At 39.2% G+C, this 19,993-nt stretch overlaps 1 protein-coding gene across 1 annotated transcript; it reads right to left on the bottom strand.

Moving 5' to 3' along the window:
* Positions 1-10,716: 10,716 nt before the first annotated feature.
* LOC108674277 lies at positions 10,717-19,274 on the bottom strand. The gene is given in 10 exon segments (XM_018162216.2): positions 10,717-11,836; positions 12,308-12,481; positions 12,684-12,840; positions 13,496-13,706; positions 15,243-15,780; positions 16,340-16,565; positions 16,876-17,110; positions 17,500-17,695; positions 18,333-18,469; positions 18,825-19,274. Coding segments are annotated over 10 exon segments (2,394 nt in total). The 5' UTR covers positions 19,129-19,274; the 3' UTR covers positions 10,717-11,620.
* Between the last annotated feature and the right edge of the window lie 719 nt (positions 19,275-19,993).

Here is a 19,993-nt window from a genome sequence, read left to right as displayed (position 1 = left end):
ACACAATCACTCACATTCTCCTGGAATGTCCGCTCTGGCAGGACCTCAGACAACACCACCACATAACCTCGACCCTACAGCTCTGGAGCAACCCCCTGTCGGTGGTGTCGTACTTGCGCGAGGGGGGTCTCTTGTAAAATTGAGACCGGGGAACCACAACAACAACAATACTGCTAAATGCAGGTTGATAAATCAGATCAGATGACATCTTACAATACTGCACTCAGAAGAAGCATGAAGTGGTACCGTAAATTGGCCATTGAGTTGTTAACAGGAATTGCTGTAGTAAATGCATGGGCACTGTTTAATCAGTTTTACAGCCAACAAAAGACAATGGGTGTAACCGAATTCAAAGAATGTCTAGTCATGTCACTCGTTACAGGAAAAGTGAATAAAGAAATGCTTCCAGGACCAAAGCGTTCTGATATTGCAGGCCTGCGTTCCAGCCATACATTAGTTGAAGCTGAAGGACCAAAACTCAAAACAAGAAAACGCTGCAGGTCCTGCTGTGAAATTATCGCTAACAATGAAGGCAGTTCAGAAGCAAGACGAAAAGCAAGAAGAGTGACTACCTTTTGTGATTCCTGTGATGGAAAGCCATTTCTCTGCGTATCTTGCTTCTCATTGAGGCATTCACCTCGAGTTTAGTACTTTCAGATGCCCAGTGTTTATTGTTTCTGCTATAATAATTCATGATTGAACAAATAATACATTTTCAGCTTGGAATACCGGACACCTTTCAGTTATTGCATTTTTATCTTTTATACGCACTGAATAACTTGTGCTTGATTTGTACTACTTATATTGTTCTGATTAAATTTTATAACATTATTGTATGCTTTAATAATCCTTTTTCTCTATACTCTATCAAGCTTACATAAGGATATGACCATGGTTTACATCATATATGATTTTTTTAAGTTTTTTTTTTAATGAATGTAGTACCATATATGGCGCACGTTGCAGTTTGGGACATGCATGCGTGTACCGTATATGGCGCACGTCGCAGTCAAAGTGTTATTGAATTACGCAGGGATTTGTTTTCATTTGAGTATTCATTTTCATTTATCAAAAGAAAAGCCAAAATGTTAAAGTTTTATACAATAAAAATAATTTGCCAACACTCATAACTAAGATTGAATCAATAAACATTTAAATAAACTTGGTACTAGGTAAATATGAAACTATGGGTGGAATGATATACACAGCAACTGAAACAAACAAATAAAATCAAACGGGGTAAAAAGGGGCAGTTTTGAGCGTTTTTTGTTAATAACTTCTTACCATGAAACATTTCACAAACAAGTTTAGGCTCAATTTATAGCTCTTTGCAAGGGCTATCAAATGGCATTTTAAAAAAAATTCCATATGCTATTTGTAAGATGCTGGACGCAATATATAAGGCTCCTGAATTCATCTGGAAATGGGGTAAAAAGGGACCCTTGTTTTAAAACTCAATTTTAAATGTTTGAAGCATGCAGAGTGCTCACCTATTATAATAACTTCTTACCATGAAACATTTCAGAAACGAGTTTGCGCTCATTTCAAAGCTCTTTGCAAGGGCTATTGAATGGCATCTCCAAAAAAATTCCATACACTATACATGAGGCACCACACACAAAATAAAAGCCTCCCAAATTACCCCTGGGAACGGGGTAATCCGGGACACTTGCAATAAAACATAATTTTTAAAACGTTTGAAGCATGCAGAGTGTACTCATCCACTACTAGCAGTACTCTGAAGTCCTCCTCTTTCTTTATAGATAATGTAGATGTAGAATAAATGACATTTTCTGTGATTTTTACTTGTTTTTTCTTTATTGATATGATATTACCATATTCATTATTTACCATAATATTGATGTGATATTACCATGTCCATGAACATGCCATTGAGCATTTACAATGACCTTGTGGACTGCAAGCTTCATATCAGCAGCCGTATAGCATTTCTTCTGTATCTGTAAGCTTACAGGACCGCTTGTAATTTCACACCATTTTAATTGGGTTTAGTGAATTCACTATAAAAAAAGATCATAAAAACATACCTGAAACAGAAAGGAATGTTTTAGTGACAACCATCATATGTTTTGGAGAAATAAATCCCAGTTTAGGTCAATTACTTTTCATTCTATGATGCCCGGTGCAAAATTCTATGCATGCCATTCTATGCACAATTTTGTGATGACCGATGATGCACTAATTTTTTGATAACTGAATTTTTTTCGCTGAGCAAGGTAAATGTAATCAAAATTCTTTGTTGTTAATCAATTTTTTTTTTGTTAACTGGAACCTTTGCTGAGATTCTACTGTAAATGCGTTTTTAAGGGTGTCCCTTAAAGGCCCTTATTATCCTGGGGGGTGTCCCTTATTACTCCATCATGCAGTAATGGCTGCCATTTTTGGGGGGAATGAGATAGGCAAATTTCATTGCATTTTCAAGCTGACACCTGTGTGCAACTTATATGTAAGTATAATTTTATAATATGGCAAATATTTTTTTTGCTCCAGACCTTAGTAGAGGTACTCTTCCAAAATCTCACTTTTCACACTTTTTTTCAGTGATTTTTTTAGAGATGGTAAATATATGATTTCTTAACTAGCTTTATACATAATACAGGGTGTACCAGAATTAACTGACCCTTTTAATTTGTTAATAAATAAAAAACTAAGAACGTTATGAAGTTGAAACTTGTTTTATTTGAAAGAATAACATTTTTATGGTAATATTGTATCCTAGTTTTTAAATATAATAGGGTATCTTTTAAATGCTCACCACAATTGTTTTGACAAAATAGGGCTCTTCTCTTTGTTGTTTTCATGATGAAAATTTAAGGCTTGATAATTAAACACAAATTTAGCAAGCTATACAGGATAATGACGTACCGTAACTATGATACAATATTACCATAAAAATGTTCTTCTTTTAAATAAAACAAGTTTCAACTTCATAACGTTCTTAGTTTTTTATTTATTAACAAATTAAAAGGGTCCGTTAATTCTGGTACACCCTGTAGATAGTAAAAATGTTGAAGTTTACGCCACTTTTTTTAGGTTTGCAATATTTTGATTAGTTTAGCTGCTATAACATTTCTACAAAATGTGGGATGCACGTCCCTTATCACCCCTTATTACATGCAATAAGAGACGTAATTCATTTGCCATGTGAAAAGATTTATTAAATTTAATTTGACTTTAACATGAGCAACAAAAATAGGATAGTGAATCAAGGGATATATTATAGAGTTAAAACAGTCAAGGGCAAATGCAAGTGCAAAAATCTTCAAGTGCAAAAATGATTTAAGAAAACAAAGTAATTATTGCAATGCCAGCATTGCACTAAAAATTAATCAAGCTGACAGATATGGAAAGAACCATTATAACAATATATGACAATAGAATAAATAAGAATCAAAATCCATAAAACAATTAGCCTAAAATGTGTAAATAATTAAATCCCGCGCAAAGACTAAGCCAACTCACCATGACAGTGATGACACTATCTGCGCAGTGTGGAATTCCAGAGGGGTAATATATTAACTGGTAAACATAGCAAATCAAAAGCAGGACCCAAAAATCTGGAACGTCCAGCACACTTCCACTTTCAGTCCATCATCATCACTGATGAGTCTCTGCAAGATGCCACAGCTGTTTCATTGAAAAAAAAACAGTGCTTGCATCATCACAGTAACAAGAATCCAATCAATGCTTGAACTTGTCCAATGTAACAGTCACAAGAATCCAATCAACGCTTGAACGCATCCAACGTACTGTCACAGGGATCCAATCATCGCTAGAAGGTGTGCAACGTCACAGCCACTGGAATCCAATCGGCGATAGAAAGCTAGAAGGGACCGCCTCAAATGCACACAATGTTAACACACTGATGCTAACTTAATGCGTAATGCTACAATTCTTATTTCAAGAGCATAATACAATAGTGTAGTTATGTCATTATTGATGGAAATTGCAAAGAATAACATTTACGCTATGCACACTCACTCACAAATACATGAAAAACTGCCTATGATTCAATCGACAAATACAAAACTGACCACTGATGCAATAAGCTGAGACATGGAAACTCCTACCGTTGTTATCGTGTGAGTCTCAGCGCACCGCAAGTTTCAACTTATCCCCTCTTATAACAGGAAGGGCCACGACAACGAGAATGAATAAATATTTGTGGAAGCGCTAATTCTTGTCTACATTTAAGGTTTGAAAGCTTTAAGGTTTTAAATTTTATTAGGAACAATATCAAATGAACAAATTAAGATTTGCGGCAGGCAAAAATAAAATCCAAAAATCACTAATAAAGGGAAGAGCACAGGCCGGGTCAATGTGGACTTGACATTACCGTGCCAGCTGTAAAAAATAAATGAAATTAATAAAATAGCAAAGGATGTATAATTTAAGAAGCTGTGATTGAAATGATTAATTAGTAATCAAGCATTGCAAGGTAAAGTAACGGCAAGGGACTTATCACTTAACCTTAACAAAGCAAGCAAGGGATATAGGCATAATTAAATGGAATCAAACCAAGTTAAGTAAAACCAAAGAACCAAAAGGGTTTGCAAGGTGAACACGGTTGATGATGCAATGACAGACTATTAAGTATAGTTGACTATTAATAGGTATCATGAGAAAATGCAGTAGTTAATGCAATGAATCAAAGAATCATAATAAATCAAGAACCAATGCCTTATTTACAGAAACACATGTTAATTAAAATGCAGACAAAACATATATATATACAAATACAATGGTGAACATTCACTAACCAGCATGGCTAAGCACGAGTGGTCAGGACTGTCAGACCGCTCTGTTACACAGCTGAGTATCATTCATTGGGCTCAGCTTATAGTTAATGAATATCTGTAACAGAGACTGAAACAGAAGAGGACAAAGACATTGAGGTGAGGTAAAGGCAAGACTGGAGGCAAATAACAAGGATAAATAAGCACAGATAGGCTGTGCTACACAAGCCACAAAAGCCTCCCGGCAACACCATTACGATCAGGATTACCAACTTAACGAAAAACATAAACAAAGAAGGTAGCAGGCCACCGGGAAACCAACCATCAATATACTCATTTGAAAAAATGATAGATACGAATTCTTCTATATTACAAATTTATCAGTAACTGGCATTCAACAGAATGGTTTAATAACCTTTGTAAATCGTAAATGTTATACATGCAGAATCAATCGTGTGCAACAGCCAAAGTGGCGGGAACGATGGTTAGTGTTTACTGTTTACTTGTTAGTTCTTGTTAAGCAATCGGTGTGTGAGGTAACTGAATTAACTGCAGATAAAGCTCCTGAACTTGGAGACAATAATTGAGTGAGAACTTTATGTGATATATTGTGAGCCTTCCAAAGTTTTAATAATGAAGAAATCACTTTTGTTGTGCATTGCCTTTTCTTCGAGAAGTTTCTCCAACTGCCGATGAGTTTCTCCTCAATTTGAAAGCTGAGGTAATGAATAGGTGCCATAAATGTTTTTTATATTTAATTTGAAACTATTATGTTGGGAGTAAATAGTATTTCCTTCTGTAGATCCATCCCTCTTGCTCATCTGTGAGTGACAGTTGACACGCGCAATTAACAAACTTGCATGGGACCTTCTCTGTGTTGGTTTGGCTGACTTGACGTTCATACGATCTGTAACGATCATAGCTACCGTAACCGAAGCCAATTTCTGACGGCCTGCAAACCTGGTTCTAGTTGCCTAGAACTTTTTTTTTATAAGGCGGAACGCTTTTTTTATGTGAACCACGAATTTTAGAATTCCAACCTGCCAACTGGTAATGGCAGTGAGAGTTTCAGAATATTCTGCTAACTCGAGACAAGTTTATTTGCATGCATTAAATAAAGATTATGGGGTCATTAAATGCCTGAAAGGCTGAAACGAGACAAATGCATGAAATAGGTATGACAAATAATAACCATGTTTGCAGTAAATGAAAACAATAAATAAATGAAATAGAAAAATAGACAATTGTGAGCCTAAACTCATGTGCTTGTTCTGCCCTAAGATTACCCCAAGTAGCCCGGTAACATACCCCCCGGCCCCCACCAGATCAAGGTCTGTGTACACTGTACAGTGTAGCCTATGGACTATGGTGAACTTTATTACAAAAATATATTTATGTGTTAAAATATCAATTATTCTTGAATAATGGAATAAAATTTGAACAGAATACAATACATGATCATTAGCAAAATATGAACAGCACACAACAATCACAATACAAGACTGAATATTAACTTCAGAAGATAGCAAATATGCTTTACTCTAAGACGAAGACGTCAACACTGATTACATGAATAGGCCTATATCGTCATCTGATACTGGTCCTCTCGATTGAGTTTGCATTGAATGAATGGGATTATGGCCGCATTCGTCAGTTTTCTCTTTCTTAGAACATTCTTGCCCAGCGGCCTCAGGCATACTGTCAACGCAAGTCTCAGATACTGACTTCAACTGGGAGCGCAGCCGTGCACCACAAATTTTGTGCACCAATAAACCCTGAATCGAACGCCTTGGATCTCTCCAGACTTACACCAATCAGCCGTGCACCACTCGGCACTCGCCTTTGTCCTCCTCCGGCCTTGACCACCACCTGCCGTGCACCACCAGGCCACGGATCGAAAATGACTTCCGGGCATCGTTAAATCACGTAATTTTACGTTCACTGCATCTGAGGTTAGGTTTCAGATAGCATAGTTCTGTTCCAAAATTTATCGTCCTTCGACAAGTGGTCATTCGACCGAGGGCTGGTTCGACCCACGGCCTAGATACGGACGGCTTGAAGTGTTGAAGGCTACGTTCCGGATGGCAGGAATCATGATGGTACATTACATCCAGGGCAGTGGTGGTCTTCAGCAGGCGACCCACTTCAACTGTGCCAACTTAATCGCTGATTTCACGGGTGCGCAGCCGTAGACCAGCAAATTAACGCTCAAATCAGCCCTGGAGCCAACATCAACCATCTAAATGCTGTAGATATTGTCATCCTGGCACCTAAGCAGCTGTAGTCAATTGACCTATCTCACCACACGAACTTTAAACTAACACTGCTTCAGCACACAAGCTGCTACTCCACATAGTTGACGGTCAATACGTTGTTCTTCAATGCTTTATAACCCATACCATCACTTCTTACACATGCTGTTATCCTAAATGTCCGCTGACCACACTGCATTGCCGCAAATGTGAACTGTACCAAACGGTAATGCGTCATCACCTTACTTACTCCGCAAGACATGAACCCAGCGTCACTGTTTCCCTGCCCTACTATCCCCCAGCATCTTCTTCCCCCCACACTTACCCCGACTCTCCACCATTATCGCATGACTAACTGGAGGATTTTCTTGCAGACCTTTGATGCTTATCCGACTAAGGTTAGGTTAAGTTAGGTTAGGTTAGTTTACAACTCCTATAGATCCTCTTTTCATAGCGTAATGCAGTCAAGTGAGCAGAAACTAAAGCCGTCCGGCAGTCAGTGAAAAAAGGCGGGGAGACGGGGCAAGCGTGGAGGTAGAGTTATGGCGGGGGAAAACAGCTGCGACGAATGGACGGGCTGGAGTGCTGACTGTGTATCAACAGCGGTATGGCGTAGGGAGTTGCTTATCGAAAATCGTGAGGAGGTTAGACGGCATGGGATAGAGCTGTTGGACGGTTTTCAATACGGCGTAGAGCGATTGTATTGGTGGCTTACTTCTCATTAGCTCGCTGGTTAATTTCCATGAAGGGGATTTGTACCTTTGGCTTTTAACTTGTAATCCCTTAGTCTACTCTGCCCTTTAGCAGGCTTACGCACGGAAAGGAGGATGAAAGATATGCTGGTCTTGGGCTATGCTGGCCTCCGGCATGCATCCCGATTTCACTCGGTCCGGGTCCGGGTCCGGCGTACCGGTCCGGGTCCGGGTTTTAGTCAGTACCATTCCTCAAATGCCGGGAACCTATGGAATTCCTCATCACCCTCTACAGCTGTTACATGTACTCATGTAGTGGATGAAATATGGTCTTTATTGTAAACTAGGACACTAATCCAGCGTACTCCAAACCACTAATCGACAGAATCTCGGATTTTGAGCATAACAGCGAGATTTAAAATGACAAATGCATTTTAAAGCTGTATCAATACATACTTTTATCTAAATAAGGCGTCAGGTCTCTCTGTACTTTGTGCGTTTACATATGACACTATAATAACGATAGGTACCAGTGGCGCTTCGTAATCACCTTATTATACGTAGTGAGATTGCCGTTTTGACGTATTTATAAAAATAATTTTATGTGTTTAGTGTCAGTGGCAATGCGGTAATCGATTCCTTCGTGGATACCGCAGCCGTCGCGGGTACGTTCTTCTGGGCATTGATGATGGTGTGCAGACGTGTTTGATATTAGCAATCCTTTAATGGCTTAGACGGAGGTGACAATCACGTTCATTTCATGTCTAATCATTAATTTCACAATTATTTAAAAATATAATTTCCTTGTGCCATAAAGTGGGCGTTTCAAGAAGATAAATTGAGTGCATGCACAGAATTTTTTATCATAAAAAGAAAATTGAGAATTTTTGCTTTATTTACATGCAAGAGGTTACTTTTAATCTTTGTAAATAAATGTGCGGTCATTCAATAATATTTCGAGTAGTCCTTTTGCATCCGACCTTCCTCCTACGTCCTCTTCAAATTATTTTCTAATTCAATTTCATAAATGAATTTTACAAGTTATTTGCTTTTAAGTGAAAACTGGAAGCGACGAGCTCCAACTAAAGGCATGTTCTCCTCAAGGTTAATGATAACAACTATCACTCTCGAGATGATGTTAGAAGCATCTTGTTCAAGCCGTTCAGCGTTCCCAAGCGATACGAGGAGAAGAGAAATCCAGGATAACGATCAAGCACGGAGCAATCTTTATTAACCTGTAACAGCCCAATTAAATCTCTCAAAAGACAGGCTTCAATCTCAGGTTTCGAATACAAAGCCTCCATGAATTGTTATGCCACGAATCTTAGGAAGCGAAGCGCCCCAACGAGCTACCAAGAGTTGCAAACGCCTCTCTCATTTTGTAAGTATTTCATATTAGATTTTCCATATTAAATCTTATCCGACTTGACTTATCTTTTTTCTATGTATCGAACATCTAAAAGTTCATAATAAGCCTAGAATTTTTTCGAAAGGGAAAAATTCGAACTTTTTCGGTAAGAAATTGTGTTAGTTTTGGCCTCTTGAAACGTAATGCATGTACACGACCACGAAATAATGCACATAGCGAGGAGACGACGCATGTCCTAATCGCAGCAATAGCTGTTGCGATTCACGCTTATACGATTTTGAAGGCACTTAAATTAAGGCTTGCCTTTAATTTTTGCACGATAGCGTGACACAGTTCACAAGCTCGCGGAGTAAATTTCTTAATACGTTTGTTATAAACACACGCATGACGTTATTTTTCGAACTCAATCCTTTCATATAATGAAATTAGACTAAATTGTGACTCGAGTTTCTCGATCAAGAACCTTCACCAGGGTTCGTGAGCAGAACGGTGCAGAAAGGGTTCAGTTAGACAAGAATTTATACGAAATTCGTTGTTTGCTGAGGGCGAAACTAATTTAATGAGAATACTTGTGGACAACATCTGCCTTATTCTACTCTTCGAAGATTCACGAACAATAACCAAAGTTAACATACATTGAGTTGTTATGACTTATAAGTCCTTGTGTATGGACGTCTACTCAAAATAGGCACAATTAGAGTACGTAATTGCTCACGAAGGCTTTCACTGCAAGGCGCCATCAAGATTCTGGTCGAATTAATTCCAGCTCCCGCGTGTTGGACGACTGAAAAGGTAGCAGGTTAGCAACATCTTAAAATATAATACGATAGTCGTTTATTGAAGCCTTCATAATTCAATATTTACTTAAAAACGCGTTTATCCGAACTGTTCTCAATCTAGGCATTTCTAAAATTCCAAACAACTCGCGTTGCAATAATTACAAGTAGAATAAATCTATTGTACATGCCACCGAAGGGCTCTATTACCTCATTATAGAGTAGGGCATTTATTTACACACGATCTCACAGCATTAATGCTGTTCAATGCAAGTTAAGCGCAGGAAAAAGAACGGATAAATTAACAAAAAATTATATAATACAGGGAACACAAGACATGGTACTACACTGGAGGCATCGAGGGTGGGTGGTCAGGGCCTCTTGTTGCGAGGTTCGATTCGTAAATAGAACGTAAAAAACTGACAATAGAAGATCATTAATCGGTAATCTCAGGCATTGACGCATTTAGCGTCATAAATCTGTAAGTAAAGATTTACGAAAACAAGCAACTCAGATATTTTGTACAACGAAATATAAAGAAACAACGATTATAAAAATGAAACCAACTTAAAAGAAAAATTATAGTTTAGTAGCGAGGTCATGTCATTTAATCAGTGATATTGGATATAAATATTCAATCATTTCCTCATAATTCATCGTTGATTTTCTCAGAATAATTCACCTAAGTCGCTAAATCCACGTATTTCGCTACGGCCTTAAAATGTCCCCATGGTACCCAGAGTTCGTTTAGGAACACCAAGCCTGGCCAAAGCTGCTGCAAGCCGAAGAATACTTAAAAAATTGCGACTCGCTCATTTGATAGAGATTTTTTAGCCTATCGTTAAATTACAATGCCATGGACAACGAAGGTTGGTCTTTCATACATATCTTAGGATAGGACTTCGTTCACGTAAACCTGGAACTAAAAATAATTGTTAAGAGAAGTGTCTCGTGAGAAACAAAGCCAAGGTACAAACTTAGAAGAAACTACAATCGTCAACGAGTTTAAATAAGAAATTTTCACGAAACAAGAAGATTTCACTTGATAAATACATGAGACCCACGTAAAAAAGTTAACTGCTTATTCGCAGTCACTGGACACGGAAGAGAGGACAGGTGCATTCCGTAGGGTATCGCTTTATAGATCACTACCAAGAATATTCCATAATATGATGCACTTTCAATGCGTTTCAAACTTCATTAGATAATAGAGACTTCCAACATTATAGGCACGAGCGTAAGGGAACGGCGCTCCAGTTACGTAGTTCCGTACACCAAATATCACGAGGCTTTTGATAACTGTCGTCATTTCGTTCCTGAGTGGCAACATACAGACGATGTTCTAGGAGCCAGGTTACATTGTTACTAAGCTTATCAAGGCGACGGAATGCGCGTTTCAATTTGTCACATTTCTCACTAAAATTGAGAAGCAGAGGAAGGTTTCGTGTAGCATTAACCGGACAGAAGTGAGCTGAATCGTACGTCTACGGAAAAATTTAAACAAACAAAACTTATTTTCACAAAAAAGTCGACAGTACAATTTTCATTCACCCTCAAATAAGAACTATAGCTTCAAAATCCTTTTCCTATGCCTGCGCCATCGTTTACTTGAATCAACACTCAAGTTTGAGCTCTGCAGTTACTCGACTAACCAACTTTAGCCTCTCATTAATTTTGACTTTTTTTTATAACTCACTAAATTTTTATATAATTTTGTCAAAAATGTTCCTCTTCGATCGGTGCACGTCTAATTTCCTTTTCCTCTGGCAAATTTTTACTCGAGAGATGCCATAGGCCGCTTGATGTTGCAGTTGCCGCTGTACGTGAGGCACTTCATATACGCCTCCAGCGCACGTTGGTATTCCTTGAACGGAGGGTACAGCGGCGCGGAGCTCAGCTGTTCCAGGTTCTCCTTCAGTAGACCCTCTGCTTTTTCCAAATTGAACGCCTGAAGCTCGGTTTTCGCCGCCTGGAAAATTTTCTCCGAGTTCTGTAAAATAAAACTCTCCCTGAAATTGAGTTGTCTTCCAAGTGAAGCCGATCGTCAATGCCATGAGTCAAGAATGAAACAAACTTCTTCTCAAGCCTGGACTTTTTAAATTTGGTTGGGTGTCTTGGTTATATTTAAATACTGGCAATGAGAACTTATATTAATTGACATAATAAACTATAATAACTGATGATTTATTGTTAAAGATGCAAAGCTTCTGTGTATTTGTCATTTTCTTTGTATATAAGGGAAAAATAACAGGATACCTGCAATGGTTCCTCTCAATTCGTTCGAAGTCTTTTTTCGAGTGACAGATTTTGGAATAGGTACTTTCATCCGTTACAAATTGTAAACTACAAGTTTTAATCTCAAGTTGTCGAGGGGAAGATACTCATGCAGGTTTTGAATCTGTAACCTCACTCAAACGAGGGACTTCCAAGCGCAAAGCATCGGCGGCCGCTGGGTTCTAACCTGCAGGTTCATGAGAGCGGGGAGGATGTTGGTTTGGTCCCCACAGCGGACGCACTTGTACAGCGTGTTTTGGTCGTCAACTGGCACCAGCAACGGCGCCTGGCACTTGTGGCACTTGAACTTCAGGCGCGTCGGGTCCGTCTTTTTGAACGTCGGCCAGTCCTCCACGCACGCCTACACTAACGTTACGACTTGAATGGTTCCATATATGGCGTACAATAACAACCATGCAACTAAAATGTTTTTGTCTCAAGATTAAATCGTTCATGCAACAAGAAATGTCTGAAACATAGTGTCTGTTGTATAATTTTTTTAAGATAAGTATAATTTAATTTATTTCGCGGTCTCATGCTCTCAGCGAAAAGACAAATCTCACCTCACACTGACACTCGAACCAATATCTGTCGACGAGCTCCAACCGGCGGTCGGACCTGCCCTCGGTCGAGTAGCAGGGACCGTAGTTTTCTGGCACCAGCTCACCCTTGGCAATTGGACGGATCGCCCTCGTTATCACCGAGTTACCACTGAAGTATCTGAGCATAAACAATAATAATAATTTATTATCCATACACATTAATTCAGCGGCGATTCCCGCAAATGCATTCCTGCCTGTCATTTATAATTTTTCGTCCAGTGATCTATTTGGGAAGATTTTGCATAGATCTTACTTCAGGGAATGCATATAATTGTCCATAGTTTCCAGATGGAATGGCGTGAGTTAGACAATTTCCACATTGATACATGCTAGTTTTGGTTTAAAAATCACGAACGATTTGGAAAACGCCGATATGATGCCAAGTTTTCAGTTTAAATTTGATTTTTGAGTGAAACTTCAGAATTAATAAATAATAGTTTTGAGTGATAAAGATTAAAACGTATCATATCTGCAGAGCAGCACGAGTGGTTGAAGTGGCGGCACTCACCTCACTTGCGCAGGGTTACACGAGTGGTTAAAGTGGTTACTCTCACCTCACTTGCGCAGGGTTACACGAGTGGTTAAAGTGGCGGCACTCACCTCACTTGCNGAGTGGTTAAAGTGGCTACTCTCACCTCACTTGCGCAGGGTTACACGAGTGGTTAAAGTGGCGGCACTCACCTCACTTGCACCGAGTTACACGAGTGGTTAAAGTGGTTACTCTCACCTCACTTGCGCAGGGTTACACGAGTGGTTAAAGTGGTTACTCTCACCTCACTTGCGCCGAGTTACACGAGTGGTTGAAGTAAGCCAGCGTGGGGTATACGGCGGCACCGAGGCTGGTATTCTCGGCGCCGTCTAGCGACTTGTTGGAGGCGAGGAGGAACTCGGACACCTCGTGGGCGTTGATCTGCATGATCTGCAGGAACCTGAGCACGAGGCCTCCTGATAGCGCCTCTGCCTCGCTCAGCTTCAGCTCGTTGTCTGCCAAGGTAAATGTCGCGTCAAATCAAAGTCAACGCGCTCATTATTTACACTGATGAATGAGTGAATTCTTTCAATGCATGAAATGTTCCACCGATATTCGAGAAAGTTAGCTCCTAATTGAATAGTTTTGACTTTTTTTCAAACGCATTCAGCAGTTGTTTTTAACCAGATAACTCTTAGTTTTGAGGCTTTTTATACATTTTATGATGAAATAAGGTTGGTGGATCTGGCAGAAGCTGGTTAGCTAACATAACGAAGCACACCGGACACAGGAATCATGTTACGTTAAAAACGAGTACAATACTGGAAAAACAAATTCATGATTAGTTGTAAATGATATACAGCAATAAAAAATTTATTATAGGTCTTGAACTTGTTTAAATGTACATTTTTGCGAGAATTATTGATAACAATTATAGAAACACGAAATTCAGAATAATTAAAAGCTAAAAGTATTCTCGATGCAAGGAAATATCGACTATATTTTAAAAGAAAGCAATCGTATTCACAAAGGCGTTATTCAGTAGCAAGCGTTATTCAGGACGATTGCTCTACGACATCTGACAGTCTAGAGCAGCGTTAACCTCCTAGCTCCCACTTCAACATTTGTTCGTTGCTGCGCACAAACTGATCCGAAAGTGAGCCAGATTAACGTTGTAACATCAATTATAATGCACAGAACACAATCACGTGTGGACCCATACAAATCGCACTAGCTTGGGCCACGCTTTAGTATTTAAATCTTTTACAATTCGTAAAATATAATCTTGGTTGGCTTAAGTGAGGGCGAGAGGGTTAACAATTTTACGCTCTACCAAAAACTTGTGAATCCGCAGCGATTGCAACGTAAAAAGTTTTTCCGACGTACCTGCAGCGTTCTGAAGGATCTTGACTAGAAATGAGAGTAAATGCATGCGTCAATCATGGGCACAAATGAGATAACCATTATTAAAATGCAGCAACATCTCAGTATAAGGAAAGTTAATAATATCAGTTAATATGCGAGGGTAGCTCAATATATGTACAAACAAAATCAACAGTGGATTGACAACTTATATCGCAAGGATTTCAATCGATCTCCAAAATAACCCTAAATGAAATTGACAATAATTAAATTTTTAGGGTATTTTCATTCGGTATCAAATCAGCAGATTTGCATTTGAGAAAAAACACTTTCTTTCTACACTAGCTTCTTCGTTCACACTTGTATTTTTTATTCAAAAGAAAATTATAAAAACTTTTTTGTAAAATCATAATGGAAAAAGACAATAGGTAATACTGATCTTGATCACAACGAGACATTCGGCAAAACCTCGAGATCAGCCGTTTCTAATTTCAAACAAGCATTCACACTTCTTAAAATATAGCATCCGTTTGGCTTTTGCTCGGAGTGTGACTTCCCGCGTTTCCTTTTCACCATTTAGATGCTTATTATCGATAATTATTTGACTATGTTTAAAATGCCTACCGAGGTTTCCTTATCTCACTCAAATTTAAGGCAGAAACGCCTACCCTAAATATCACAGAACTCACCAACTCCAGTCCCTTTGAAGTCATCCAAATACTTTGTCTTCTTGAGAGCCTTGACCATAAAGCAAGCCATGATGGTGCGATAGAAGTAATCTTCAACAGTTCTGTTTTGGCTGTGCCTCACTAGGTGGTATACCCTCCAGAACACCTCCTCTTTAAGCCTCTGCTCTTCAGCTCCCTTCCTTCGAGCTTCTTCGATGCGTTCACGAGCCTTTTGATACTCTTGCTCTTCGGCAAGCAATCGTTGCTCTTCGAGCTTCTTTCGTTGTGGTTCCTCCTCCTTGATAATTCGTTTTTGTTCTTCCTCGGGTAATTCGTGAAATTTTACGCCTTTCAATTCTTTGTTTTCATCTTTGTCTTTATTTTATTTATCAGAGTCTTCCCCTGCATTACCGTTGGAGTTCTTGTGTTCGGGCGAGACATTCGATAGAGACAGCGGAGCTTCCGGCGAACTCGAGACGTTGAGCGCCTCGGTCGCGGTGTCGGTTTTGGCGTTGCTGTCATCACAGGCTTTGACCCGAGGCTTCCAGCGGAGAATCGCCTGCGAATCATGTGATGGTTATTAATGTTTTGGGATGCTAAGTTATTGAGTATTGATCAAGAATTTACACATTTAAATTTAAAATTTACACACTGCCGCTGAAAAAGTATCAAGCCACCCAAATAATAAAACAACAAAAGATAGTCTAATAACTCTAAATATGAATGCTTGAATGATGAAATTATCCAAATAACACCTGTTCCTCCCCAGAGTAATTTGAAGTCTCTTGAAGCCCTTGCTCTCTGCAGAGAATTGCTATTTTATATAAATACAAAAACCCTTATACATGTATTAAGGTCACTATATTGCTTGAATTGTAAATTTATCTAGAACTGAAGGCAAAAAAATCGGCACAAAAATTCACCAAATCTTTATAAAAAAAAGTTTCAGCGTCCAGCTCCATCGTTAGTTCAAAATCCCGTAAATCGTGGTACAGGGCCAGTGAAATTTCTTCGTATTACTCGTACAGGGACGAGGGATTTCCACAAGATATTCTTGCTTGAGTCAAACTAAGTAACTTTCTCGAAAGTCATAAATATTGACAATACGGCACCCTGACCTCTGGATCTTCCTCCAACGCAAGCTGCTCCTTGTTCTTCATGAAGAAAGTGAGGGGAGTCTGCGTTAACATCCTGAAGACGAGGAAGCAGGTAATGGACATGCCTGAGCCATGCAGTAGATCGTTGATGTTGCACTCGATCTTGTGGAAGTAAGCCGTGTCGCGGCAGTCCGACGAACAGAACACGACGCCCGAGCACGTCGTGCACGGTATGGGCGCGCGGGTACTGAAAAATAGAACTCTTCTTTTACACTCATAATAAACACAGTTGAACAATTTACAGCTTCAAATTTAAATATTAGACAAATTTGAAATTTACCGCTCTACTGGATTTGCATCTGAGTTTCACACTGGCAGCTCACACGTTTGTTCACTTCCCATGATTAATGCAAAAGTTCTACCACTACTTGCTGAATGAACCATTATACCTGAATCCCATAAGTTGATCACTGGTAATCACTAGAGTTCGCAAACGATCCACAGGCTAACATGATGAATCCCTTCACTAAACTGTATAGCTACCGACAACTCCTCACATAATGAAGCAATTCTGGCAGTGCGTGTCGAACTCCTCCCACAGCAGGACCGCGGCGTAAGGTTTCTCGGTGCAGACGACGTCGCCGAATTCGATGTCCTCAGCGGCGACGACGTAGCGGCCCTGCGTGGGCGAGTATCGCATCTCGAGTTTGCTGGACAGCGCCGGGAAGACAGAGTGTGGGCCCTGGGTCAGCGGCGGCACCGTGGGCAACAGCTTCACCCGAAAGTCTCCCACTGCAAACCCAACACAAGTCCAATTTTCTAGCACTGTGAAGTTTGAGAACGTGTCAAAGGGTAGAATTTGATAAAGGAAAATGGGATCGATGAAAAAATATTACCTGAAATGCCTTTCAAGGAATTCCGCCTCCGTGATAAATTGGGAATAAAGTTTTAAAATGAGTATTTTTCCGAGATTGAGGAGGGCAGGATTTAATTCATCTAGAGCACATGAAACGAACAATAAATTTGTTACTGCATGACAATTGTTACGTCAGCAAACGACCCATTTGCATCCCAGGGAGAATTTTATGAAATCTAATTTTAGTTAGTCAACCACCTATGATCATTTGATTCAAAACAGACCAACTCGTCATTCCAACATAAATACCATAAATAAAGCTTACAATTTTTAACTTTGCCGCTCTCCAATATGCTAAGCCACTTTTGTATGTCTTTCTGAACTTCCATCCTCTTATCACGATCCATTTTCGCCCAGTCGAGCCATTTGAGTGCCTGCCGAAATGAGTCCCGAGCCTCCAAGTGCCGCTTTAGGTCCACCAAGACGCGAGCCTTGCGTTTGTACAACTTGAACTTGAGCTCCTGTGTGGCAGACGTGTCAGGGAGTAGCATTGATGAGACAAAACGGCGAGATTTCTTTAGTGGAGTTAATAAAAAATGGTTTCAGAATTTAGTACCATTAATTAAGTAATTGAATATTTTACTTTCAAGTCATTATTTGTTCGAATCTGAGGTTAGTTTTGACCATGCGCACGCTATCTGAGCTGTCGCAATTGCGATAAAAGTGCTTTCTAAGAAAGACTCTCAACACTTGGGAAATTTATCAGATCCAAACTCGTAAACGTAGATACTTATTCTCTCTTATGCAAAACAGTGAGATTTAGTTGGTTGAGATCGCAATATGAACTCAATCAGAGGTAAGAATGCAACGTTGACTCGTGTTTCGCGCATCACTTTCTAAATTATTCATTCTCAAATGCGATTATACCGAAATTTATAAGCGTCTAAAAATAACAGAGATTATACATTACCCATACTTCTAGACAACACTAAATAATGTGGTTCTTAATTATTCAGGGTAAAAATTCACTTAATGACGCAATAATTAACATCAAGGTAAGTAGACAACACGCCTGATGTATTGAAGCACCGCGTCTGAATCCTCAATCGTTATTCTCACTGAAACCATAATCAAGATTGAGCAGAACAAGCATCCTACCTTGGGGTAGTGATGCTCCAGGGCCTCATCTATATCCTTGAGGCAGTAGTAGAAGTCTTTGAGGTGGTAGAGCGCAGCGGAGCGGTTAGCCAGGCAGATGGGGTAGAGCGTCATCTTGCGGGGGTCGGCGTTCTCCTCTAAGGGTACAAGTAACAACAGAATTAAACATTAAAATAAAGGAGCTCTCGAAATAATTGAAAAATTAGGAAATTTTATAAATGACGCAGCTCACGAAAACATAATGAATATGGAAAAAAAAGTTCATTGACTATTAACTTTGAAAAAAAAACAGAAAAAAGTTTTTAAACAACTTGCAAACCCTTAAGTACAATTGAAGAGACATTAAACGAATTAAATAAAATACTTGAAAAATATGGGATTAACGAACGAATTATATTTTGTACAGACGGCCTGAGCTCCTTCAGGCACTAATTTCATTTTAATAGAAGACATTCACGACTCCGCACTCAATGATCAATTTCCAATATTTACCCGATAACACGGGTGCCTTTACAACTGCTTGACTATAACAATGCAACGCCTCTACGTTCTCTTTCCGTCCAAAAGCTCTGTTTCCTGCTTCTTTCCTCTCGAGCGCATCTCTTTCTGATTTTCCATGATAGATTTTGCGTATATCAATTTCGTGTACTGCCGGTATTTTCTCGTAACAGAAGCGGACTTTTTCTTCATCGGAGGAGAGTTTTGAGAACTCCTGCAACACGTCATTAGTTATGGATTGGCGGACGGTTTGGTAGTATTGATTGAAGAAGCCTGGTCTGTTCATGTCCTCAAGCATCTTAATTCGAGGACCTGAGAAGAAACTAGGCATCAGAAACATTGACATGTAGAGTTCATATTCTTTATAGCTGGTGTAAACAAATAAACGACTATAGAACTGGAATAAAGAAGTAAAAAATTATTAGCTACGGTTTTAAATTTACGATTAACCTACGAAAAATGCTCCCCAATTGAAAAAAAGACATTTTCGCACTTCGACTTGAAGGACGTATGAATCATTGTCTTTGCTGCTTTATCCAAGTTGGTCAACACACACGCCACAAGTGATTATGGACCGTGTTTTTCACTCGCTTCTTGGTGGTGTTGAAACTGTAAATTTCGCACATTTACGTATTGCCTAACCTTCATTCACAACTACCTACAACGAAATAAAACCGAGCGGAATAAATAACTGACAGCCCATATAAGGAGACTTTCTCCAGTTCGACACGTCTGCGTCAAGAAACACGACATGGAACTTCATTTATCTTGACTGCAGATCGATTGATCCCGCGGCTGCCATCGTATTTACCATCAGCAAACTTTTGGAATCAGTGAGACTGCGGCGACAGGCCTTCGAGTTCACAACGTCTTCATTAACAATTGTATCGTGCGAAAAGTGAACTCGAGGTTACATATTATATTGTTATTACATATTATTACTACATATTGTAATAAAGATAGTTATAGACTTCCAAAAGTTATCTGATCTCTGAATAAGAGTGTAACTTCTCTAAATAAATTATACATTGGAAATATATTTAAAGCTGCAATCCAGAGCTTCAATTCAATTCACATCCATGCAGAAATATGTATAAATTAACATTGACACAGCAGCAATGGAATTAAACACGTCGAGAGAAGTACGTAAAATGGTCATTTAT

The sequence above is a fragment of the Hyalella azteca genome, unplaced genomic scaffold, assembly GCF_000764305.2.
Source record: "Hyalella azteca isolate HAZT.00-mixed unplaced genomic scaffold, Hazt_2.0.2 contig16249, whole genome shotgun sequence".
Lineage (NCBI taxonomy): Eukaryota > Metazoa > Arthropoda > Malacostraca > Amphipoda > Hyalellidae > Hyalella > Hyalella azteca.
Note: the sequence above shows the minus strand (reverse complement) of the source record. Positions and strands in the feature narration are given on the sequence as shown.